The sequence below is a fragment of the Protopterus annectens genome, chromosome 9.part0 (assembly GCF_019279795.1).
Source record: "Protopterus annectens isolate FY-2018-M chromosome 9.part0, PAN1.0, whole genome shotgun sequence".
In the NCBI taxonomy this organism is placed as follows: domain Eukaryota; kingdom Metazoa; phylum Chordata; order Ceratodontiformes; family Protopteridae; genus Protopterus; species Protopterus annectens.
In genome coordinates, this window is record NC_056743.1 from 113,521,995 (window position 1) to 113,548,673 (window position 26,679).

Consider the following 26,679-nt stretch of genomic DNA (forward strand, 5'->3'; position numbering starts at 1 on the left):
ATAGTCTCAGTGGGAAGACAGTCGTGAAGGGCTTGCAACACTAAAAGCACTGCTCTCATCTCTAAGACGTTTATGTGCAAATGGCACTCGAAAGGTTGCCACGTGCCTTGGACTGTCCTGCCCTGATAATGCCCCCCCCCACACCCGATCAGGGAGGCGTCTGTAGTCAACGTGGTGACTGGGGGGGGGGGAGTGAAGGGTCTTCCTCGGAGAAGTTGAGGTGATGTGATCCACCAAGACAGTTGATTCTTGCATGATTGAGTTATCAATATGGTATGGGACATCGGGAGCTGTTGAAAGGACCACTGAGTAAACAGCATCCATTGGAGGATCCTCATGTGAAAGCGAGCTAAGGGGAGAAGGGGAATAGCTGCTGCCATGAGTCCTAACACCTTCAAAACTAGTCTGGCTTTGACTTTGTTGCATTGTAAGAGAAGGGAAACTTGCTTTCGAATGTCTGACACTCTCTGCTCTGTGAGTCTGGCTGAAAGATTGAGTGTGTCTAAGGTGGCACCTATAAAGGTAATAGATTGACAAGGCGACAAGGCAGATTTTTCGAAATTTATCGAAATGCCTAGAGCTTGGCAAGATTGGATGGTGAAGTCTCTGGATAGAAGAAGCTGATGTCTGGTGGTGGCAGTAAGGAGCCAGTCGTCTAAATATGGAAACACCTGGAATCCTTGATGTCTCAAGTGAGCCGTGACCACTGCCATGCATTTGGTAAACACACGGGGGGCTGTAGTGAGACCAAAGGGCAGGACCCTGAACTGGTAGTGACTGGCTCCCAGCCTGAAGCGGAGATATCTCCTGGAGCATCTGTTCATCTTGATGTGGTAGTACGCGTCCTGAAGATCTATCGAGCACATCCAATTGTCCTGACCCAAGAAGGGTAGAATGGACTGTAGCGTGACCATCCGGAATTTTGTTTTTCTGACATACTTGTTTAAGTAGCTGAGATCCAGTATGGGTCTCCAGTCCCCTGTTTTTTTGGTACCAAAAAGAATTTGGAGTAGATTCTGGATCCTTGCTGGTCTGCTGGGACTGATTGGATAGCTCTTTTTGATAGCAGCTTTGAAATGTCTAATGCTGCTTGTTCCCTTAGACCGGGTGGAACGTCTGGAAGGGATCTTTTGGGTTGAGATGGGATGTGAATAAAGGGAATTTTGTAACCCTCGGATATGATCGACTGTACCCATTTGTCTTGAGTAAGGGAAAGCCAGGCTTTTGGGTACAGGGATAACCTTCCCCCGACTGCCTCCGAAGGTGGACAGCCGGGCAGCCCCTCAGGGATGCTGAAAGGGTTTGTCAGAGAACATTTCTCTGCTACCCTGGTTTTGCAGACCTCCTCTGCCTCTAGGGCGGCATCTATTATTATTCCCCCCTCTGCCTCTAGAGGGGAATCGACCTTGTGCATCAGATGAGACTCCCTGGGATTGTTTGCGGAACCACATCTTTCCTCCCCTCTGACCTTTGGGATAGGGTCTAGAAGGGGTAGAAAAACGGACTCCTATGGCAGAGAGAGTCTTACCTTCTACCTCGCACCTGGTCAATGTATCCTTCATCTGTGGACCAAACAAGGATGATCCATCAAAGGGAGAATCGGTGAAGGACGCCTTGAAAGGGTCCGCAAAGTTGCATAGCCGCATCCAGGCGTGACGTCGTAAGGCAACACCTGTGCCTGCGGCTCTACTCGCCCCATCTGCAACATATGAGACCAGCCGCATGGAGGAGTTAACGATGGAATTCAGGGTTGCCAACTGGGAGTTCATTGTGTCTTTGAACCCCTCAGCTGTAGGATCCTTTATCAGTTCACCCATATCCTTGAGTAAATCTCTCTGGAGACAAGTGAAGTGGCATAAGTAATTCAGTGAACGCATTGAAAAGGTCGCTGATGAGAACATCCACTTGCCGTACCTGTCCATGGTCCTAGATTCCTTATTAGGAGGATGGACAGGAACCGAAGGATCAGCTAACTCCTTCTTAGTGGCCGCAGCCACCACCATGGCATCAACAGGGACACCTTTGGATAAAAAATCTTTATCTCTAGGGGCAATAATAAATTTAGATGGTCTCCTCGGGGTGGGTTCCACTGAATCAGGAGCCGTCCAAGCCTTCCTTGCCACCACTTCCATAAGGGGGTCAAAGGGGGGGACACCCAGGAGGTAGAAGGGCGAGAGCCAAACGCCTCAAGATACACTGACTCATCCTCCGAAGGGTTAAGGGCTGGCCAGTTCCCCCTCTGTTTGAGGATCTCAAGGATGTCAGCAAAGGAGACATCCTCAGAGGGGATCGAGGGAACCTTCAGATTCCTCTAAGTCAGTGTCAGAGGTGATAGACTCAGGGGAGTCAATGTGCTTCCTCTTGCACTGCCTCTTCCTAGGGGGATCTCCTACCGGGTCAGGAGAGGCCTCGGAAGAGGAGGAAATTCCCAATGGGGAAACTTGAGGAATTGGCTCTCTGCGGTCTGAGACAAGGGGGTGAGTAGAAATCACCACAGGCACTGTAGATGGGGGGGCTGAAGGAGCCGACTGTGGGGCAGAACCTGGTTCTAGCATGCTCCGCATGACCTCGAAGGCACCCCTGTCAGGCAAGGCCAGAGGCCCCCGCTCCGAAGAGACAAGGACCGCCCCCAGCACCGACAGGGACGGCTCCGAAGCCGATGTCGGAGCCAAACTCACCAGCGCCGAAGCCCCGAGAGGGAGAGCGGGGTCGGACAAGGGTCCGATGCCACTCGCCCCCTCGGAGCAGACGAGGGAAGCTTGGCGCCGAGATCCCTCCAAGGAGGAGATCGGAGCAGACGACAGAGCCGAAAGGGAAGGTATCGGATCCGATGCACCGACAGTCATGGCTCCGACAAGCCCTGGCTCCGAACTCAAAGGAGTCGGAGGAGGAATGTATTGAGGAACGGAAATAGCCACTGACTGCTGAGTCGGGCTATGCAGCATTTGGGCCAGTGCCTCGGACTTGAGAAGTCTACTCACTACCCTTTGCAAATCGTGGTCAGATAACCTGGAAGACTGTGAGGAATGAGTTTTATGGCTCCGTTCGGAAAGAAGAGGGGATCCTGGCGCCGAATGCACGGAGTCGATAGAGGGGGATCTGGATCTCTTCCTAGACTGTGGCTCCGATAAGAGTATCGGAGCCAACGGAGTTTTATCAGCCTCGGCTCCAGCCGGAGCCGAGGTAACAGTATGAGGCTTGGAAACATTGGCTCCGGCCGGAACCGATGTCGAAGCCGACCTAACCTTTTTAGCAGTCGACTCAGAAACCGGAGCCGACTGTTTGGAAGTTTTAGAAGGCTTCCCCGACACAGACCGAGTTGGGGGGCCTTCAGGCTTTAATAAGCCCCACAAGATTAATTTATTCTTGCGTTCCTGCAGGACTCTAGGGCTAAAACCATGACAAACAGCACAAGAGTCCTGCAGGTGCAAAGGTCCCAGGCAATACACACAAGAAGTGTGACCATCTGTCAGAGACATTTTCTGACAGCACGAGTCACACTTCTTGAAGCCTGAGACCTTAGAGTCTTTTGACATCGTGAAAGGAGTGCCTGAAAACATAAACACACTACAGACACACCCTCTACTGAAGAAATTATTAAAATATTAAGGCTAACACAAAGCCACAAACACACATACAAGCCCTTAACAAAAAACTACTAATTTAGTCACTAAAGGACTGGGGGAAGGGGGGCCGAAGGCCTACAAGTTAAGGGAAGAAAAGGAAGGGAATATAGACCCGAAAAAACAGGGGTCGATTTATCTAAATATTAATTAAACTAAAAAGGTTATGGTATGAAAAAAAAAGGGGGTTAAGAAATACCTATTATGGTAAAAACTCTCACTCACCTGCCTGAGCAGGTAGAAAAGCACCTCGTCAGCTATAGCGGCAAACGAGATCTGGGTAGTTACCGCCTAGCATTGTGGGATATAGGGGAGCCTCGAGCCGGTGGAATTAGCTCTCGAGCTTTAGTATTGGCCGAGTCGGAGCCGAGGATCAGCTCCGAACCCATCCAGCAAGAATGAAGGCGAGATTGACAACTTAACATTAAACGTTTTACATCCATTGTTACTAGTATAAGGCCTGAAGTCTTCAGTTGTTACAGTTTTTTGTTTGTTCTGCTGATTACTTACACTAATCCACACATGGCAGAGAGTTTAGATACTGGACTTGATCTAGTGGGAGATAAACAACAGAGAAGTAATATTTTGTTTTGTACCAATAGAACTTTAACTGGTGTACCTGGGACTCCAGTTAACCTGCTGTTAAAACTAAATTTGAGTGATGTGTCTGTGGAAGAAGCAGATAAGCCTTGTAATAATGAGAACTTTGACAGAATTTTTGAAGAGGTGGAAAATGCTGCATACAAGCTCAAATGCCTGCAATGGCAATGTTTCCATCTCACGGCTTGTTTGCATCATCGTGCTATACCTAGGGAACTGAGAGCGAGTGTCTGCCTATCTACGGCAACTCATATCTTGATCTACTTGTCAAATGGCAAGCTATTAATCTTAAAACCAGTTTTCACTATATGAGACTGTTGATAGATGTTTTCTGTCCTATGGAAGAAGAAACAGCAAGTTTCATATAAGCTAAACAAGTAGAACTAGAGAAAATAACGCTTCCAAAGAGTTTTTTAAACAAGGTAGAAACATTGCAATACAGTCTGATATATGACAGTAAAATGAAAAATGTTAAAATCAAGAAGTTAGTCAGTGATTATCAAGACTTCAGAGATGGGAACATTTCTCAATGGCCAAAATCACAAGATAATACCACAAGGAGAGAAATAAGGAAGAATCCAATCCTAATGGGACCAATTGTGTACTATAGCACTCATCCATGATAAACCCTTCCCTCCATATGAATAATGTAAGGAATGATGAGTCTGTCACAGTGCAAGGAGTTGTAGATCGCACTGCGCATCTTAAATCCACCTTAGACCCATTGAGCAGTATGGCCAATTACAGCAACCATCAGATTGGAGAGAGGAAACAGACTGAGAACAGAACCGGCACTGATGTGGAGTTGAGCACTAGACCCAAGAATAAAGCTCTTTGCATGCCGTTTTGAGAACACAACTGGCACTGATGTGGAGTTGAGCACTAGACCCAAGGATAAAGCTCTTTACATGCCGTTTTTTTGGGTCTTCCTGTTCTATTGAAACAACCTTTAGTACACAGATGTCGGTCTCACAGCAGGAGCAAGAAGAGACAGAAATTAACAATGTGAGTGAATTTAGAGAGTCCTTGATAGCGAATTTATCAAATAGTCAGGTGACACAGGCACAAATTTCTCTTTTGAATAAAGGACTTTCTTTTATTCCTGCACTTCAGTCAAGGTAGAGACAATTTACAGTAGATATTACATGTTTTGGCAGGAATGTTGCCTTAAGGCATTATTTTGGGAATGATTATAATTTGAATGATTTCAGAAAGTAGAGTGTATTTTATGCCCTCTTCTCACTCTATGACAGAGACCTTTATGCATGTCTGTGAAAAGGAAGTAACACAACTACAATATGGAGGCAACAATAATCATGTTTTTTACAACTTGAATCGACATGAAAGGGAAGCACTACAAGAGATGTCATAGAACAGAGACTTAACCATCAAACCAGCTGATAAGGGAGGAGCTATCATGATAATGTAAACTAAAGACTATCATGACAGAATGCTGAAAATGCTTAGTGATGAGACTACATACAAGAAGATACCTAAATGGGAAGTAAAGACCACAATAAAGAAAGTTAATGACACCTTGGATAACATGTTAATGATGAGAGGCATCACAGAAGCCTTGTATGACTATTTGAGAGTTAACAATCCAGTAACTCCGGTTATTAGTGGATTATGCAAAATACACAAAAACAGAGATGCTCCATCACTACATCCAATAGTATCTGGAAGAGACTGGCTCACTGAGCCAGCTTCCATTTTTGTGGAATTTCAACTAAAGAAGGCTCTACCTAGGATGAGAGCAGTTCTTAGAGATGTGTCTCATTTTCTACATATATTACACGATTCTGTAACGCATTTGGATGGAAGAAAAGGCCTTATACTAGTAACAATGGATAAACACAAAGAAAGATCTGCAAAATTATAATATAATATAAAATTTGTGTATATCTATATAATTTTTATAAGATTTTAACTTATGTTGATTGTTGAATAAATATCTACTATTTAACATGCTTAGATATTCATTCTCTTTTTAAAAAATTAATTGTTGTTGTTGTGTCTTTCGGCTTTTCACGGTTAGGGGTCGCCACAGCGCAACTCCGGTCCGCTAATGATTGGTAGTTGAATTTTACGTGCCGAGTTACCAGCCCTGACGCACAACCTTCAACAAAGGTACGCCCATTCACGCATGTCTCCACGCAGAAGACGCTCTAGCTGAGAATCGAACTGGACAGCATCTTACTGTGAGGCGACAACGCTACCGCAGCACCACCACCGCGGGATACCTTTTGCTATTAATTTTATCAACTATCACCACAAGATGGTGCTATTGCACAAGATTCTCATTTATTATAATTTAGGAGTTTATACAAACTTTTTAAGTTATATATACAACTTTTAACATTTGTACATGTTACTTATATAACTTATTTACAAGTTCTATGTATCAACAGTATATGTATTATTTATTGGTTGTGATTTTAGCAACACTTGAAATTTTATAGTCACAAGTCTGTCTTTTATGCTGTTTGACATTACACACTTAATTAAGTGTATTTAATGGGTTGGATGACTTGATTGGATTAAATTAAATTACAAATGCATATATAGGGAGGAATTGATGTGGTTATTCATTCTGATGAAGTTAGCTGACGAGAACGTATAAGACAACTGTAGTAGCGTTATTTGTGTGAAGTCTACCTTCTGTGGTTTGTGCAATAAAAGTTTTTCGTGCATTATACCCGGAACAGCTGAGCCTTTTTTCATTTACTAGTAACAATGGATGTAAAAAGTTTATTTACAGCGATAGGCAATGAATATGGCATAAGATCTATTCAGGAACTTTTGAGAACACATATGGATTTTGATGGCCCTACTATCTCACAAATCTGCTCATTAATGAGAATTATACTGGAGAATAACATCTTTGTCTATCGAACTGACCATTATTGGCAAAAGTAGGGTGCAGCTATGGGCCAACAGCTACGGTAATTTGGTCATGGCATATTGGGAAAATGAGTTTGTATTAAGTGAACAGAATCATTGGCTGTGACATGTCATCTTCTATGGTATAGCCACATACACACACACACACACACACACACACACACACACACACACACACACACACACACACACACACACACACACACTCAAGTATGCATGCACACACACACACACACACACACACACACACACACACACCTGGGATAGGCTGGCACAGATTTATTCGCTATGCCCCTCTGCTCAGACTACAAGGTAGTTACTGCCACCAGACACTCCAAAGCCAGCTCTAAGGCTCTTACAAGGGTATTCAATTATACTGAGTGAAATTAACACTAACACAAATGGTAGTGTTTGACCAATGCAGTAGAGCTTTCAGGAGTGGCCACAGTGTCACCAAATAAATACAAGTACTCTCAAAGTTTCAAATATTCTCTAAAGGACTAGACCTAATGAAAAGCTGAAAATTTTTTAATAATAAATAATAATAAAAGTGCATGAAAATACTAAATTTCTGTTTACAATAAACACCAGAGTCTCAGCACAGGAAATATTTAAATAACACAGATGAATAGATTCACACACATACAGAAAAACAGCACTTAACTAATCTTACTATATTTTCCTGACTGATCTAAATAATTACTATTCCCTAGTTCACTTACTAGAGCAAGGCAAGATGAAGGCAGTGAGAGATTCTTCTTTGTCAGGTTACAAAACAGACTGCTCTGAGACTTCAGTCTCATCTAGTATTAAAACATACATTTTCTGCTGTTTTACAGAATTACATCACACACATCTGGTCATTTGATTTTGGTTCTCACACTATCCTCTTTACTAGAAACTGAACCAGAATTTCACACATGTGTTACCATACACACAGATAGAGCTTTGCTAAGATGTGTTATAGCATCTGGAAGCCATAAAACCATTTCAACACTTCCACCCTTCCAAGGTAGCAATAAGTTCACTGCTAAGGACAATGCAGAAGGCTTCCTATTACAGACTTTTTGTCTCTGGTTACGAGACCTGTGAGATACAATCTTTATGGCCTAAATTAAGTAATTTAATTTCAGGATATTTTTCTAAAAGTTAGCTGAGACTGAGCTTACCCTCTTCTCTTCCAGTATCCATTGTTACAATAATATTTTCAACAGTTACAATACAGTCTGACCTGCAGGTGCATTTTTCTTTCTGTCCAGCAGGATCCACTGTTGGTACATTTTTAAAACAAGCAGTTTTACAAATACATTTTCAACACAAGCATCTGTACAAATTAGTTTGATATACAAATAACATATAATTCTTTACAAAACTCCAGCTGGCTAACCTGGCATATGTTATACATCCACTGCACTACTTCACATGGCGTAGCTGGCAATACCTCACATCATCACAGGAAGTACGGCTTGTCAGGAAAAAGAAGGATGAAAAGGTGGCAACACTAGTTAATGCCTCTAACAAAATTCAGTCTGTGGCTTTTGTAGCCATACTAAATTTTCTGTACTGTGTGATCTCTATCTCAGCAATGCATCTAGACTGTAACTGTGGTACACAGGATAACAATTACTGGTCATTCAAATACAGGCAGGTTAAACTATTAAGTCCATTTTTAAAGTTGTTCCTGCATACATTTTCCAGAATATTTTGTTTCAGTCAAGCGCTCTAACTTAGATGTTCCACAACAGGGTTGGCTCTTTAAATTGCGCTTGAATGAAATGCATAGACTGTATTGTTTCTTTGTATACTGTACAGGCTCTATTTTTCTTTCTCTAAATTACTGGATAGATACACCACAGAAAAAAAGACCTATTTACATTTTACATTTTAGCACTTATTTGTAATACACAGAATTTATGATATGGACATACTTAAAGGACATTCTGGAAAACAGTTTCAGTTTATGGAATGGGAAATAAATGAATCAACTTATAAATTCAAAAATGGGGGAGTACAAATCAAACTTCCAGACATTTCTTGGGGCAAAGTAATCATGGAAAATATAGCTTATGAAACACATCGTACATATGACTTTCATTACAAAACATAGATGAGATTACATGGATAAATATAAACACTTCAACAACTTTAACCATTACTCATAGGATGACAAACACAGGTCAAAGAATACACCTAATAACGAAAACTCAAGACTGAATCTAGAAAAATATATATATCAAGAATGAGCCTATAGAAGAAAAGCCACATGTAGAATTATTTCAGCTCACTTTGATGACAAGCATTAACTGTTAAATTTTAATTGATAAATACGCTAAAAGTTGTATCGGTACATACAGATCCATCCCATTTCCTCCATGCCTTACCTGGGCATTGGAGATGAAGGTGGTGATGATGAGGAGGAAGGGAAAGCAAAGTGGTGTGAAGAGGTTCCTGATGATGAGTCAACAAGATCTGGCATAGCAGGTGAAGTACCAACAGTCTGGGTGATCACTAGTTCAGGGTCCAGAATATACAGCTCATCTTGAGAAATGTCTGTCATGTAGTGAAGATGCTCCTGAAAGAGACAGAGGGATTTTAAGTTTAAGTTAGACTTCAGGGCTCATCATTTTCACAACCCCTTTCTACTATGACTTAATACAATGAAGTAAGAGAAGGAAATTCATGTGAAATAATACCTGGGTGATGAGTTTAATGTAATCAGATATGCTGTACTTAAGAAGCATTAAACAACTGCTGATGCACTCAACACTAGTATATATGTACAGGAGGAAGCCTAAGGAGACTTATCAATCAAAGCCCTTGACATAGAACAGTATGCCACATCATATTTCTAAATTTTAGTTGTTTACACTCAGTTACTATGAAATATTTCAGCACTTATTGGCTAATCCAAAAACACCTCAACAGTCAGTGAAGAATCAAAGTTTTTATGTTTTACAAGTTAAAATTTGGATATCTTCCTTCTATCTCTTGTGCCCAATTTGCATTTAAAAATCAGAAAACAAAAAAACAAGGGAAGAATTATCTGCTTTATCCTAACAATGCTAAAGAAAATTGGGACCAAAGATACAGCTACCAAACAAAACCATCAAATGATAACTCTATTTACATGGAGTGAGTAACAAAGTCAAGGTTGCTATGTTGTGATTATAAGTTTTGCATTACAATGGTGAAACAAAGTGAAAGGAAATGAAATCCAGTACCTCTTAGGGATGCTGCTTAGGAACTTAACTGCAACATATCAGTTATTTTGGCTTTAATCACAGAAGCAAATGATAATATATAATCATTCCGGCAGACAATATACAGTTACTGTGCCACTCCACCCCACTACATACTCTTGAACTTTAATGTGCATTCCAGTACATAGTACTACAACTGTGTTATCGTTTTTAATAATTTAATCCTAATCAAATGGTTTTGTTGTTAATCCCATCATTACTGAACAACTGTTAACTCTAAGGGTTGCAAAAAGATCCACATCCAAAGTACTGAGGGACAAAAGAAATGTCTGTGTTTTGCCACAGAATACGCAGTTATTCCTCATAATATAGAGACGGAGTGGTTTATGTACAAATTTATGATGTCGGTAACTAACAAGTTGTCAGAATATTCTACCTTGGAAAGGGATGCCAACAAATGCCATAAATCCTTTGTTACTGGATTTGGTGTAACTTTAACACCAAGTCTTTGGCAATAGACTCATTCAGTTGTCTGATTTCTGTTACTGTTGCACAAATACTTACACTTTGAGTCCAATCTTACCAAGTATCTCTCTGTATGGTTTATGTATTCTTTTCCAAAGCACACAGCATTAAATACAACAGATGTCAGGCTTATAGAAAGTTTTATGGACAAGACACGGAAAAACAATTTTTATCTTTTTCAAAGGTGAACACTTTCAGCAACACATCAGTGTGGCAATAGGTGCAGCAGTGGCACCCATTCATGCCAGCCTAATGCTTAAGCACTGGGAGAAGAAATATGTTTTTATTTGTTCAGGTGGTGCTGCGGTAGTGTTGTCGCCTCACAGTAAGATGCTGTCCGGTTTGATTCACAGCTACAGCGTCTTCTGCGTGGAGACATGCGTGAATGGGTGTACCTTCGTTGAAGGTTGTGCATCAGGGCTGGTAACTCGGCACGTAAAAATCAACTACCAATCATTAGCAGACCGGAGTTCTGCTGTGGCGACCCCTAACCAGGAAAAGCCGAAAGACACAACACAACATTTAAAGCCATGATTATACTGCATCTTAGATCAAGATGACACTTTCATGTTATGGTCAGGCTCTACCAATGAATTTACTTTTTTTAATACTACATCTATTATTTTTTGCTAAATAGTATTCATTACTTGGGACACACTATCTTTTGAAATCAAACATCCACTGTTTTCTATTTTCCTTGTATCGTAAACCAACCTTTATTAACACCTATCTCCTCTACACCAGCTGCTACCTTTTCATCAGAAGCATAGACTTGTGAAAGGACAAATAATGACTGTCCCAAATTATTTTCTTGGATAGTGTATTTTTAGAAGAAATGTCTGTACTTAAAAACATACTTGTCAACAGACAATACAAAGTTTAATTCACTGATGAGTTGGCAGCTGCAGTGACTAGAGTAAGATGTCTGGTTTACAAACCCATTCTGAAAGAGTTAAGAGTTCACTATCAAGTAGCACTGCATTTCAAGCTAGGACCAAACTAGGACCTCTGACTCTTCCATTACAACTTTTTCAGTGGATGCAGGACACATCTGTAAAATTCAACTGGGCAGAAAAGCTACGCCCTTGAACCTCATTCAAACCTTAGGTGTTGAACCAAAAATTGTTTTTAGAAGGCACATAATATTAAGACCACAATACAGAGTTCATTGGCTATTTCTATCACTTGCAATGGCAAAATGCCTAAACGTGGGATGTGGTGACAATGTAGGTATATTTATGACACAACAAATGTCTCAGTTAAATTAACAGAGGACAGTCCTTTGCCCTGGTAGATGCAGCTACAACACCCCAGCAGTAGTATACCTCACACACTGTCTTTCCTGCGATGTATATTATGTTGGGAAAACAAAGTGTCCCTTTAAAGAAAGGGTTTATGAGCATGTTGCAGATATTAAGAAGGAGAATGTTAACAGTGTTTTCTTACTTGCTCAAACTACAAGAAGTTTTTTTTTTATTAGCAAAGTGAATATGTCTGAAAGAGGATGTCTCTGGACATGCAGACACTAATGAGAACTGTTTTTACAACTCAGACTTAATGTCACAAAGTTTCAAAGAATCAAAGGCAATGTTTCCATACTGCCAGTCTTGAAACTAAAATCTTTGGAATATTAACTATAGATAAGTGTGTGTGTAAACAATGGTGCACACACATTATCATTTAAGTGTTCTATCACTTTAAAATTTTGTGCATGCTAATTTTATTTGATGGTTTTGATTGGCTATTGCTGATCAGATGAATGAGTTTTAGTTTTTAACATAAGGATGAGAATGCTATTAACAGTTGTGATAAAGCTCATTTGTTGTTAGGGCTGAAAATGTTAAACTGTTTTTGGAATACATTTTCTTGTGAAGACAAGTGAAGGAGTTCCTTTGGTTCTTATTCATGATAAGTCCTAATTTTCTCTTAAAACAATTGAAGTGGTGTACACTGTTTCTGAGCAAATAAAATTTAATCATTCAGTTTCTAACTACTGTTCATAGCTGCTCTCCCCTCATTCTAATTTTAGAAAGCTCACCGGGGAAACCTTTCATTCATCTAACAAAAACATACAGAGCATATGAAGTATATTTTCCTGTTTGCAACCTACAAACTCATCCTCATTTCTTCCAGTATTATACGTAGTCAAAAAACATTCATTTAAAGCTTAAAAGACATTAAAACCTCACCTGCAGCATGCTGTAAATGGGAGACACTTGTTTAGTTAAACTGCACCCATTTCAGAAAAACAGAACACTTAACTACAGTAACTGTCATGGAATAAACATAATAATCCAAAACACTGAGACAAATTATGGTGGGATTTACTCTGTTCACACTAAAGCATTTGATTTCTTAGGATTTGGTCTCAGGATGAAACTTTACCAGTCAGAAGTAAAACTGAGCATAACCTACTCCTTTCTGCAAAAGACTCCTAAGTAATGCGGGTATAAACATAATGTAACACTTCTTGGTTAAAATGGATACTAAATCAGCCAAATCTACTCTTGTTTCATACGACTGATAACATAAACATTTAAATTTAACAGTGTTTGAGGCTCAACTTGTCCAACCTAGTACTTATAAAATGAAAAGCACATCAGATGCAGTCACTAACAGTTTTAGTGTCCTTGTTTTAGTTACCTAAAATTTCTTGTGAAAAATACAAGTGGACGCCAGTGCTCTTGAAACATAACACAGTCATCTAATGTAAAAAATATGCCAATGATATTACTGTCAATAAAAAAAAATACAATTTAGCAATCACTACTCTATTATTTAGACATTGTAGTTTGAAGATAGACATCTAAGTAAGGATTCAAACAGTACTTACATTTGCACAGTTAACTGAACCATGCAGTACACATTCTGTGGGGTTTTCTTCACTTACAAGTTTACTGAAGTACTTCCATCTGGCCTTCATGTTCTCTGAATTGCTTGTTAGATTGTTGCTGGCATCCCTTATGAATGGCATCTGCTATCTAACTTCAGCTTTCTTCATTGGCTTGCAAACTTGTTAGTTCTTTATGCTAGCTAAAGCATAGCTTTCCAGAAGTTGGTACAGGTTTTTTACCTTTTTGTTTCCACTATGACAACTCTCTTAGCCTCTTTGTTAAACAACGAGTATTTCTTAGCTTGGCATGTCTTTTCAATCTCCCAGTACTTCCTGCGTTCCTCCTTTCTTTTGTTAACTTCCTAGAGTTCTGTGCTACAAATTCAGTTTTCTTTATGCATTTCCATACTTGGCTCAAATATCCTGCTTTGAGATTAGGCCATTCTTCTTCTTCCTTCTGCTCCACCTATATCGTCTTCTCCTTGAGGTGCTAGAGCCATGAGTACTTGTTTGAAATTATATGCTTTTGTGCCAGTCAGTATTACTCCACGTCTTCAGACTAGTCTCTGTTGACCTTGCAACCTCCTCTGACTATTGCCTCAGAGGTGACTGTAGTCACTGGTGGTTCATGCTGGGGCCAGCTGCTTCACTAGGGATGACTCTGCAACTTTGATATGACCTCAGTGACCTCACCTACAAGGAAGACTAACTGAGGTACATGCTGGCCATTCTCCTTATGTCATCTTGTTACTGTCTCTCTCTTAGAAAACCATGTAATGGCTAAAGTTATGATCATTCAAGTCACTTATTATCAAGACCAATGCATTCTATCAATGAGGTCCTAGAACTGCTACTAGAATGCCCTCTTTCCCTTGTGATCATAGTCCTGCTGTTGGGCATAAGCTGAGATCATGAAGACTGCTTTGTATTCACACTAGAGTTTTACTGCCATGAGCTGTCCGTGATACTGATGACAGCTCTCACAGTCATCAGAAAACTCTCTTGCATATTTCCCACACTATTTCTAATCTGTCCTCCACCTGAACAGTTGACTCTGACTCTCAGGCTATGATACACCGATGAACTGTTCTTCTACCTTATCTTAACACACACAATATTCAGGCTACTCCTTTCCATCATGTCATTCACTTCCAAGAAGACTGCCATCAGTGAACCTGCATAACAAGCTCAAAAACAAAGCCATATGATCATTTACAGTGGATATAAAAAGTGTACACGCCCATGTTAAAATGCCTGTTTTTTGTGATATAAAAAAATGAGACCACAATAAATCATTTCAAAACTTTTCCCACCTTTAATGTGACCTATAACCTGTACAATTCAATTGAAAAACAAATCTGTTAGGGGAAAAATAAAAAAACGTACAACAAGCTGGTTGCATAAGTGTGCACACCCTTAAACTAATACTTTGTTAAAGCACCTTTTGATTTAATTACAGCATTCAGTCTTCTTGTGTAGGAGTCTATCAGCATGGCACATCTTGACTTGGCAATATTTGCCCACTCTTCCTTGCAAAAGCACTCCAAATCTGTCAGACTGTAAAGGCATCTATTGTGCACAGCCCTCTTCAGGTCACCCCACAAATTTTCTATTGGATTTAGGTCTGTGCTCTGGCTGGCCCATTCCAAATCTTTAATTTTCTTCTGATGAAGCCATTCTTTTATTGATTTGAATATATGCTTGATGTCAATGTCATGCTGAAAGGTGAAATTCCTCTTCATTTTCAGCTTTCTAGCAGATGCCTGATGGTTTTGGGCCAAAAGTGACTGGTATTTGGAACTGTTCATAATTCCCTCCACCTTGACTAAAGCCTAGTTCCAGCTGAAGGAAATCAACTCCAGAGCATGACACTGTCACTACTATGCTTCACTGTGGGGATGATGTTCTTTTGGTGATGTGAAGTGTTGTTTTTGTGCCAAACGTATCTTTTGGAATTGTGGCCAAAAAGTTCAACCTTGGTCTCATCAGACCATAACACATTTTCCCACATGTATTTGGGAGACCTGATGTAGTGTTTTGCAAATTTTAGTTGGGCCTGGATATTTTTCTGTGTAAGAAAAGGCTTCCATCTTGCAACCCTACCTCATAGTCCAGACATATGGAGAATACAGGAGATTGTTGTCACATATAGTACACAACCAGTACTTGCTAGAAATTCCTGCAGCTCCTTCAGTGTTGCAGCCTCCCTGACCAGTTTTCATCTTGTCTTTTCATCAATTTTGGAGGGATGTCCAGTTCTTTGCAACTTCTCTGTTGTCCCATATTTTCACCACTTTTTGATGACCGTCTTCACTGTGTTCCTTGGTTTATCAATGCTGTGGAAATTTTTTTGTACCCTTCTCCTGACTGATGCCTTTCAACAATGAGATCCATTTGATGCTTTGTAACTTCTCTGCGAACCATGACTTTTGCTGTAGCAGGCAGTTGAGTAAATGTCAGGAAAATCCTGCTTAAACTGATATGTACGATATTGATTAAAGTATTTGGATTATTTGGATTACTACAGAAAATGTTTGAACTTTATTTGGGGTTAATCAGTCTCTTTAATTGATGGCAGGTGTGTACTAAGACTGACTGCTGTAATTAAATCAAAAGGTGCTTCAATAAAGTATTAGTTTAAGGGTGTGCACACTTATGCAACCAGCTTATTGTATGTGTTTTCTTTTTTATATTTTTCCCCCAACAGATTTCTTTGTTTTTCAATTGAACTGTATATTATAGGTCACATTAAAGGTGGGAAATGTTTTGAAATGATTTATTGTGGTCTCATTTTTTTATATCACAAAAACCTGGCATGTTAACAGGGGTATATACACTTTTTACATCCACTGTATATTTACATGAATAAAAAATGAAAAGAAATCAAAGAGAAAGACTCTCTATAAGAAAAATAACTAATCTCAGTGGAAAATTTACCTCTATGATAGGTTGGTTCTTTGTATGGTCCTAAAATAAGGCTGTCCAATATCTCATTCACTAACTTCACAACTGCACTTTATCATTATTTATCAACTTTATCATTAGCTCTCTTATGGCAGCTTCAATCTTCTACAATAATAATGGGACAATTAACACTTGAAAAATTTGCAATAAACTAAATAAGTCTTCCATAGATTTTCCATTAGTAAAAACAAACAATGAGTCTAGAAATCCCATATCACAAATAATTTGTCCTGGAACAGCAATAAAGATGTCTAACAAAGAAATACTGGATTTAAACAAAATAACTATACTAGAGTACAAATCTCTTCCAAAGCTCCAAACAAGTTTGTGCCACCAAAAAAATCAAGTCTGCTTTTTTTTGTAAATCTGTAATTAATCTTACATCAAGTAAATAGATAATATCAGTTCCTACCTGTGCATAATTCAAAATCTGTAATCTGTGACATTCATTAATCAAGTTATTCATACTTAAACTAATAATAACAAGACTATCCTTTCCCTTTCTTAATAGAATGCTTATTTGCCCCTTGTCTCAACTTACTTTTTTGTATCCTCTTACCAACACTGGTAGAGGTGTCATCTCTTTCCTCATTTCCTGAGCTTTGAACATCATCACTGCCTTGACACTACTTTCCTTCCTCTTCTTCTATACAATCCATAGTTGGTTGTAAAGTATGCTCAGAATCATTAGAGAATGGGCGACCTGTAGATCACATCATGACTTGAAAAACGAACGTTCTCCAACAGGGTGTTAATCTGCAGGTAATGCCTGCTGAAAAATGAGTATGTCACTTCACAGCAGCATATCAAGATGCTGTGGAACTCGGACTGAAAAAAAAACTAACAGCTGCCATTATTTTATGGTCGCTAAGCAGCAATTTTGCTGTTTAGCCAGTGTAAAATAAAAAAGAAGAAAAAATGAATATAAAAAAAAAGTGTGTAGGTATTTATGTATGTGTGTGTGAAAGTCTATGTGTGTATGAGTAAGAGATTGAGTTTGTTCAAGCTATTATTTTACAATCATTAAGCAGTTATTTTTGCTGTTTAGCGAGTGTAAAAAAAAATGAATGAAACAGAAAAAAGTATGTGCATTTATGTTGTTGGCTGAGTGTGCGAGCGAATGCATGCATGAAAGCAGAAGAGACTGTGTGTGTGTGTGTGTGTGTGTGTGTGTGTGTGTGTGTGTGTGTGTGTGTGTGTGTGTGTGTGTGTGTGTGTGTGTGTGTGCATGTGTGTGCGTGTGTGTGTGTCAGACAAAGAGAAACACTGAAGAGTGAAAGCAAATGAGCGATACCCTGGCAGCATCAGTTAAGAGCTTTCCCTAACTCTCGATCCCTTTGCACAAGAAATCTGGACACAGCCACAAATTATAAGGAAACAAAGGACCAAATATATGGATGGATTTTAAATGTTCTTATAAACTCAGAAAGTTGCTAGAATAACAGGGTTTCCATTAGCATGTATTTTCTGAAGGTTATGAAAGCTGAAACTCAAATGTCTGTCATTATTTAATGACTTCAATCTCCAGTAATTTAACAGAACACTACAAATTTTTGGAGGAATGGACCAACCATATGAGACAAAAATCTGGATATTCTGCAAAAACCTGTATCATGTTTTTATAATTTTTTTCTAACTCTTACCCCTTAAAAACAAACAAAAATCATATTCATATTTATGTCTTTAACCTTTTTATACCTCCAACACCCTTTCTTTTATTACACTTTTCCTAACTTTTGTACTCTTTCACAATAAAGAAATACATGTCATACAGTTTCTAAATCATTACAAAACAATCTTTGAGACATTATGTCATACAACATATTTATCTGGACCAGCAGCTTATTTATTCCTAATCTCTATAAAAAATCTTGATAGTCTACCAAATTTCTAAATCTATTTTTCTCACTTTATTTGCTTCAATAATATTATTATCTAACCTCTCCTATGGACTAACTCTTTACCATTTACTAACAATATCCTTTTACCACTCATGTTGTGTTACCTGTAAGTCTTTTAGGCGTGACGCCCATAACCATATTTTTCTGATACTCCATTATTTCCCCATTTTCACTACTCCTTAGTTTTTAATTTTCCCTTACATTTCTACTACTACCCATATTTTACTTCAAAAATCCTAAAACAATTCATTTTCTTCTATTCTCCATTTCCTTTAATGATTTAAATAAACGCAAAGAAATAAAATTAAGCACAGGATTTATTTCTTCTTTCATAACACCCCTCCTTTCTCCGGGTTCAACCTGGAACCACAAAAAATCAACAAAATATAACTTTTTAGCATTGTTTCTTATGACTAGTAATATTATTTTATATATATACATACACACACACACACACACACACACATGTGAGTGTATAGATATACATACATATTTGTTAAATAACAAATTTCCCCATAATAATAGAATTAATCAAATAAACCTTCTTCTATAACAATCTAAAGGTTTTCCACATACTTCCAATCATTTTAATTATCATACTTTCCCCATTGTTCCTCCACTACTACTTTATTCCCAAATTGTATTCCTAATAAACTTACATCATCTTTAAAGAATTGTAGCCCCTCCTATCTTTCTTTCTTCTCCTAAAATCCTACTCCTTTCTTTAATAAGTTATATCCAAACACCTCCTAAATATTTTATAACACATTCCAACATTTTTTCTATCCCTAGTCTACTTCTATATTTAACTATAACATAATCTCCATAAGAAATACAATTTGGAACATAAACACTATTCTTAAAATATGTACCATCTCTCATTTCATTTAACATGTTTGATCCTTTCACATTCATAATTAATGAAAACAATATACCACTATCAGGCACCCTATCTCCCTCTTTTCTTAATTAAAACCACCAAACCACAAATCTATCAAACATCTAACTTTAGTATTACTATATGTAGATCAATGTGTCTGTATGTACCTTTAAGAAGCTATTAAAGGGCTTGCACAAGTCTATAAATACTGAGCACGTGCAAGTCTGACTGCCATTTTGTAGTTAGCTGTTGAGATGTACCCATGCATGTACATAAGGTCCGTTTGCTGGCCAGCTCATTTGTATTTTATGATGCTGCTATCCGTCCTGATGTGTTTCTATGTATTAAAACATCTAAACAAAATACCCCAACTGCTTGTCTTCTATGGGACGAGCGAGATGGTCTCAGAAGCGGCATGTCTAAAGAACGTGAAGTTAGAGGTGGTATGGTGAAAAGGACTTAAGGCACTTGCATGGGACAGGTGGAATATACAGCAGTGTCATCTCTAAAATGTGCATACTTCACAAAACAGGTCGGAAACAATTTTTAGACATTAAAACTTGCTCAGCACTATTTCTTATTTGTAAAATATGAAATGAGGCAAACAGAATGTTCTAAACGATATATGCATAAACTGATATGTACAATATTGACAAAAGTATTCGGATTACTACAGAAAATGTTTGAAATAAAGTCCGAACTGCATAAAATTAATAAAATAAAAGGAAACCATGGCATTTTTGAAAAGCATGTATTTTTCGTGTTAAGCAAAGATATCCAAGTTATCAGAAGTATATAAAGTGTCCACATGTTTGTGCAGGGTTAGAGTAAAGTTGTTTCACAGAATATAGCCATTTCAGAGTATATTTTGTAAAGTACAGTATTTCAAAGAGTTTATTGTGCATTTGAATGTTATTACAAGCTCACAGAACAGTTCATTCGTACATAATTACAAAGGTCATTTTTCACTTTGTTTGTATACACTTTGTGGGCATTGCAGATGGATTTTGAAAACCTAATGCACTTGTGTTTGTCAGTAATAATGTTGAGAGGTGGAGAGTGTTTGAGCAAGAGTATGACATTTTCATACAGACTGCATTTTCTGATAAAGATGACCATACAAAGGCATGTATTCTACTTAATTTACCTGTGTCAGAAGCCACTGAAAGGAAATGTTTATTTGTGTAAGCACCTGTTATCTATGTGGGAGAGAAGGAAAATTGTCATATTGTTGTGCCGGCTGAGTCAATGGAGGATCCAGAGTGCTTAAAGCATAAATTTAGAGAAATGTGTAACCCCCCCCGAGAAATGTTACAATGAAAGGGCACTTATTTCACACAAGGGATCAAATGCCTGGTGAAACTTTTGCAGCATATATATCTGACTTGAGAAACAAGGCTAATACGTGCACATTTGGTGATTTAAGGGATGAGTTCAGAAAAGAAAGACTTGTGTGTGGTATTAAAGATGATGCTGTGAGAAAGATTTTGTTTCATGACAGTGATTTAACTTTGAATAAGGCCATTGAGATTTAAAGATATACTGAATGCAATAAGAATACTGCAGTTTGCAGTCATTTTTCAAACGAGGGTAATGAGGTATCTGTTAAACCTAAATCTAACATGGTGCCTCGTAAAAGCCCTAGCAGGACTGAGCAGGGCCCAGGGTTATCTGGTTCCTTACAGGTCGTTTTTTATTGAAAGATCCCCTTCCAATAAGGGGCAGGTCCAGAAATCACCCACAGAATCCATGGATGTGGCATTTGCACAGCGAGGAAGAAACAATGAGGGCAGGAAAGAGACACAAGCAGGTTTAGTACTTAATATTTCTTCTATAAATATGACTGAAATGCAACTTTCTGTTCTAAACAGAGGCTTGACATTCGTTCCAGCCCAGAAAGCGGACTTAACAGAAGTACTCAAAGATTTACGTCTATTTGGTAGAACTCTTACCCTTAAAACTATGTTTAGTAATTCTAATAGTAAAGATTGTGTTTTCAAAAAACCAAATACATACATACCACCTAGCAATCCCACGACTGATCTGTTTATTAACATCTGTGACAAGCAATTGAGGGAGAAATTTGCAGACAAACATACCAATAGTTTTACCAACATGTCAGCTGCAGAAATACAAGCCTTACTTGAACTTAAACAAATAAGCAGCATTGAGATACGACCAGCAGACAAAGGGGCAGTATTGTTGTTATAGATAAAGACAAGTACATGGAATGTATGTTGAATCATTTGAGCGATGTTGGTACATACGACACTATATCCGCACAGGTATTGAAAGGTGTTATTGAAAAAGTACAGTTTTTAATATTTGATTTACTCATAACTGGTATGATTTCTGAACAGTTATTTGAGTATCTCAAGGTTGAATATCCTGTTGTTCCTATAGTGTATGGTCTACCCAAAATACATAAGAATGTGTTAACCCCCCGAATGCAACCGATTGTTTCGAGTAGGGGCTGGGTCACTGAGCCTCTTTCAATATTTGTAGAAAAGAACCTACACATTGTTTTAAATGACTGTCACACTGTGTTGAAAGACACCAAGAGTTTTCTCAGTGAGTTAAATAATTACATGGAAGTTATTTTGGGTCCCTGTCTGTTTGTGACTCTAGATATAGAGTCTCTTTTCACTGTCATCCCCAATGATTGGGGTATAGAGAATGTCAGGGAACTACTTTGTAGGAAAAACACTGCTAATGATAAGGTGAATCTCATATGTACATTGCTTGAGATTATTCTTGAACACAATGTGTTAATTTTTTGCAATGATTACTACATACAGAAGGTTGGTGTGGCTATGGGCACAGCATGTGCCAACAGCTACGCCAACCTATCTTTGGTTAATTGGGAGAACAAGTATGTGCTTTCCAATAATGCTTACTGTACCTCCATCAAATGATTTGTGGACGATATTTTTTGTTATGGCAAGGCACAGAGCAACAGTTGAATGAGTTTTTTTCATTATCTGACTCAGTTAAATGCTTTTTTTGAAGATTTACATATAAATATTTGGCTGTTGAGATATATTTTTTAGATGTCAAGGTGACTAAAGATGATGTCTGTACTGTGCCTACTGCCATGTACAGGAAGAATGTAAGGAAGAACAATGTGTTACACCACAGCAGTATGCATCCAAAACATACTAAGCTGAATGTACTTAGAGGGCAGATTTTTCGTATTATGCGATTATACAGTGACGATATTAAGTTGATTGGTGCCCTGCAGACTCTCAAGCAGGAATTTATAGAGAGAGGCTACAATTGTAACGTTATTGATTCTCAGATTGCTGAGGCCTGGCGTGAAAGACGAGGGAGATGTAGACCTTATTTTTCTAATGTTTCTTCTAGAAATGAAGTCTTTGATACAGTCGGTATCACTAGTTTGAGAAGTATTCATAGGAATAAGACTGATGATAAGGTGAGGATGCCCTTAACTTATGCCAGTGACATCCACATAGTGTGTGATGTCATTAGGAACAATTGGGATATTCTCTCTAGTATACTTGAATTAGAAGGAGTTATAGGCCACCAGCCCAATTTTGCTTTTAGGAAGGTCACTTAAGAATCAGCTTTGCTACAAGTCTCACTATTCCCAGTCCAATACTTTATCGGAAAGGATTGGGATGGACATCTGTAGATGTACGGCATGTACATATAGGTGAGCGATTTATACATCCACTATTAGGATTTAAGGTAGAAAGTGCTTTTTATGCTGATTGCCAAACTAAAAATGTAGTATATTTTTGTTACTGCACTTTGTGTTTTTCATTCTACGTAGGTAAAACTAATAGAGCATTCAAAGATAGGATACTTGAACATCTTAGGGATATCAGGAATGCTAAGGAAACCAGTGCTCTAGCAATGCATGTGGTTAAAGAAGGAGCAAGACACAGATTTTAAGTTTTTAGTGCTCAGGATTATGTATAGTACCATGAGGGGAGGTGACCTGGGTAACAAAACTGAATCCAGTGAGCAAAAATGGATTATACAGTTTCAAGCTGATAGACCCCCTGGCCCTGGCCTGAACAATAAAGCCTCATTGAAACCTTTTCTTAAAGCCAGGGCTCTTAAACATTGAAATGTTAATATTCATTGTCAAGATTTTTTACAATTGATATTCATTGCAATTTTTACTAAAAATGAATTTCCATCATTTGCAATACTTACTAATATACTGTTTATATTTTTGCATGAGTTTTTTATATTTTGCTATATATTTATTAAGAGTTTTATTAGTATTTTTTCAAATATGTATATTAGTTACATTTTTTAATATTTCATATATGATTTTAGTTAGTATTTGCATATTTAAAGTAAGCTCTACACAGAGGTTCAGTACTACATAGGTTAATTGTGAATTTTATTCATCTGTCATCTTGATTGGTTTGTTTGAATGCTTAAAAGGCTGTACCTTAATGATACCTCTTAGTTTGGTCTGATGAAGCGGATGATATCCATGAAAGCGCTTACCTCATTACTGGAATAAAGCATTTATCGTGTGAATTAGTCTGCCATGTGAAACCATTGTGCTTTGTTCTGTTTTGTATTTTAATAATTCTGTCATTTGTAAATACTGTGAAATGTTGAACTTAAAAAAATGTGGCAACATTGCCCTCTGCTATAAAGAAAGCTAAGTCAAGCATTTCTTGTTGGTCCTTTGAAATTAAAATTACTTTATGTCTGTTCCTTTGAAGTTAGAATTTGGAGTCGATGAGTCTGGAGTAAGCATCCTGTCTGTTGTTTTAAGGCTAAAGTTAATTATCAGAATTTACATGTGGAATGTCCTTTATTGCTCTAACTGTAAAAGAATGTAAATGCAGTTTCTGTCAGCCTGGGAACACCAGGAAAGTGTAAAAGATGATGCAATGTTTAGCAGGACTGCAATTTCAATTTAAACAGTAAGAACCAGAGATTATTAAGCATTTTTTTGTCTGACTATCCAACTCAGCACTCTGCCTGTTGTCTTATATAAGTTATCTTAGAAGTGTGTTTTCTTGCAGAAATAGCTAGGAGTATAAAGTTTAGACTAAGTGTTTTTCTGTGATGTCAGAACTGTACTACTGATTTATTTTAAGTATTTATGTGTGATCTCTGAACTTTTGACTTGTGGTTTTGTCTTGTGGTTTTAATTATTATTAAATATTTTAAAACCGTCTAACTGTGGCTGGTTTGTGTAGAGATAAGTTATGCTCTAGAGTACATTGCATTTTTATGGATTTTACTGTCCAGGTCACTCCAAATAAGATTTGACTGTTTAGTCACATCTACCAATTGGATAATAATATTGCACAGTAATTATTGGACACCCTTTTAAGGGCCTTTGAGTAGTTGATAATTATTAGTGGGTGGTGGTCGCTGGTACTACTGTATAGTCTGGGTAAAAAGGGGCACAGCTGGAGAACCTGTACCAGCCTCCCCCAGGAGTGTCTGTGTGGTTGTATAACCTCTTCTCAAAGTGCATGTGTGTGTGTTTGTGTGTATCAGCTACTTGGTCAGAGACCAAAGCACTGGCTGGACAGGGAGAGGGAGCTGGAGATTTTAGCTTGCCCAACTAGGCCGAGATCTGGACCCTATAGCTATGCCAGTGGGGAGTCTTATTGGGGACCTAGGGAGCAAGGGAGTGACCAGCCCCTTAATGACTGTGATCCCTGTGTGCTCTTAAAAGAAATTGCACTTTACCATGTGTATTTGTTATCCTTTCCTCATATATGAGATGAACTCTCTGGTGTTAGTGGTGAGGATTGAGGCTCCTTGATTGCTGGGCCAAGGCATGGGCGTCACAACATCATAATATATATTGACCCACGAGATTTGAACAAAGCACTAAAAAGACCTCATCATCCAATCTGCACATTCGAAGAAGTCACAACCTTGATGCCATATGCCACAATTTTTTCTGTCTTAAATGCAAAGAGTTCATTTTGGCAAATTCAGCTTGACAAAAAATATCATTGCTCATTGCTTTCAGTACTCTGGCAGGTACAGATTTTTGAGACTGCTATTTGGGATAAATTCTGTAAGTGAAGTCTTTCAAGGTGCAATAGAACAAATTTTTCTGGGTATCCCTGTGCTATTATAGTAGATGAGAAACTAGTAGGTGGTCATAATGAAGCAGAGCACGACAGAAACCTCATAAAAGTTCAAGAGAGGGCACGTCAAGTGAATCTTAAGCTCAGTACACAAAAATGCAAATTCAGGCTACAAGAAGTTACTTATGTTGGTCATTTATTTACTAGTACAGCCCTGCGACCTGACCCTTCTAAGCAAACAGCCATTCTCAAGCTGCCAGCTCCATACAATGTTCAAGCCCTGCAATGTTTTCTAGGCATATCAACTACCTAGGCAAGTTTATTCCAGACTTGAGCCAACTTTCAGCACTGCTTAGAGAGCTGACACATAAAGACGCATCCTGGTCTTAGTTAGAGCAACACCAAAGAGCATTTGATGTCCTGAAACAGAGAATTGCTAGTCTACCAACTCTCAGATATTATGATGTTCACAAGCCAGTTACACTTTCTTGTGATGCTTCGAAATTTGATCTTGGTGCAATCATTCTAAAGAGGATCAACCTGTTGCCTATGCATCAAGAACTCTTACCCACACTGAAATACAGTATGCTCAGATTGAGAAAAATCTCTTGGCAATTGTGACTGCATGTTCGAAGTTCTTTGATTATGTTTATGGTAAGACCTATCCAGATTATAACAGACCAACAACTTCTAGTCACTATCTTGAGAAAACCTCTGCATTCAGCTCAAGCCCGACTGCAATGTATGATGCTGAGATTATAAAAGTATAATTTACCCTTGTATATAAGAAAATAAAACTTCTTTATCTTGCTGATACATTGTCCAGATCACCCAGAAACACCACAGAACAGCATAAGAATGAGAACCTTGATTTTGAAGTCATGGAAGTGAGACATTTGTATTCCACATGAGCTGAGAGATCACACACCACAGATCCAGTTTTACAAAGGTTCAACCACTTTATCATAGGATCACTGGAGGTAACTAGGCTACTGACCCTGAGGCCTTTATAAGCCAGCCAAAAGTTTAGTCCAGGTTTAGACAAGTCAACACCCAGAGCACCTGTCCAACAGGGTCACAGGTGGAACCCCAAGAGTTATCCAGGTTGCACTTAAAAAGGGATAATGAAGTACTCTGCTTGACATGGAGAGGAAGTCTATTCCACAGGGTCTCTGGGACACAAATCTGTCCTGCCAACAAGTCCT

General features: G+C 38.5%; 1 protein-coding gene across 1 annotated transcript in view; it reads right to left on the minus strand.

Annotated features, from left to right (window-relative positions):
- Positions 1-26,679, minus strand: part of LOC122811072 (diacylglycerol kinase zeta-like) — a 3,109,428-nt gene that overhangs the window by 713,722 nt on the left and 2,369,027 nt on the right. The window contains exon 26 of the mRNA XM_044082630.1: positions 9,509-9,699. Within this exon, the coding sequence (XP_043938565.1) occupies positions 9,509-9,699 (191 nt within the window). The remainder of the gene's footprint in view (positions 1-9,508; positions 9,700-26,679) is intronic.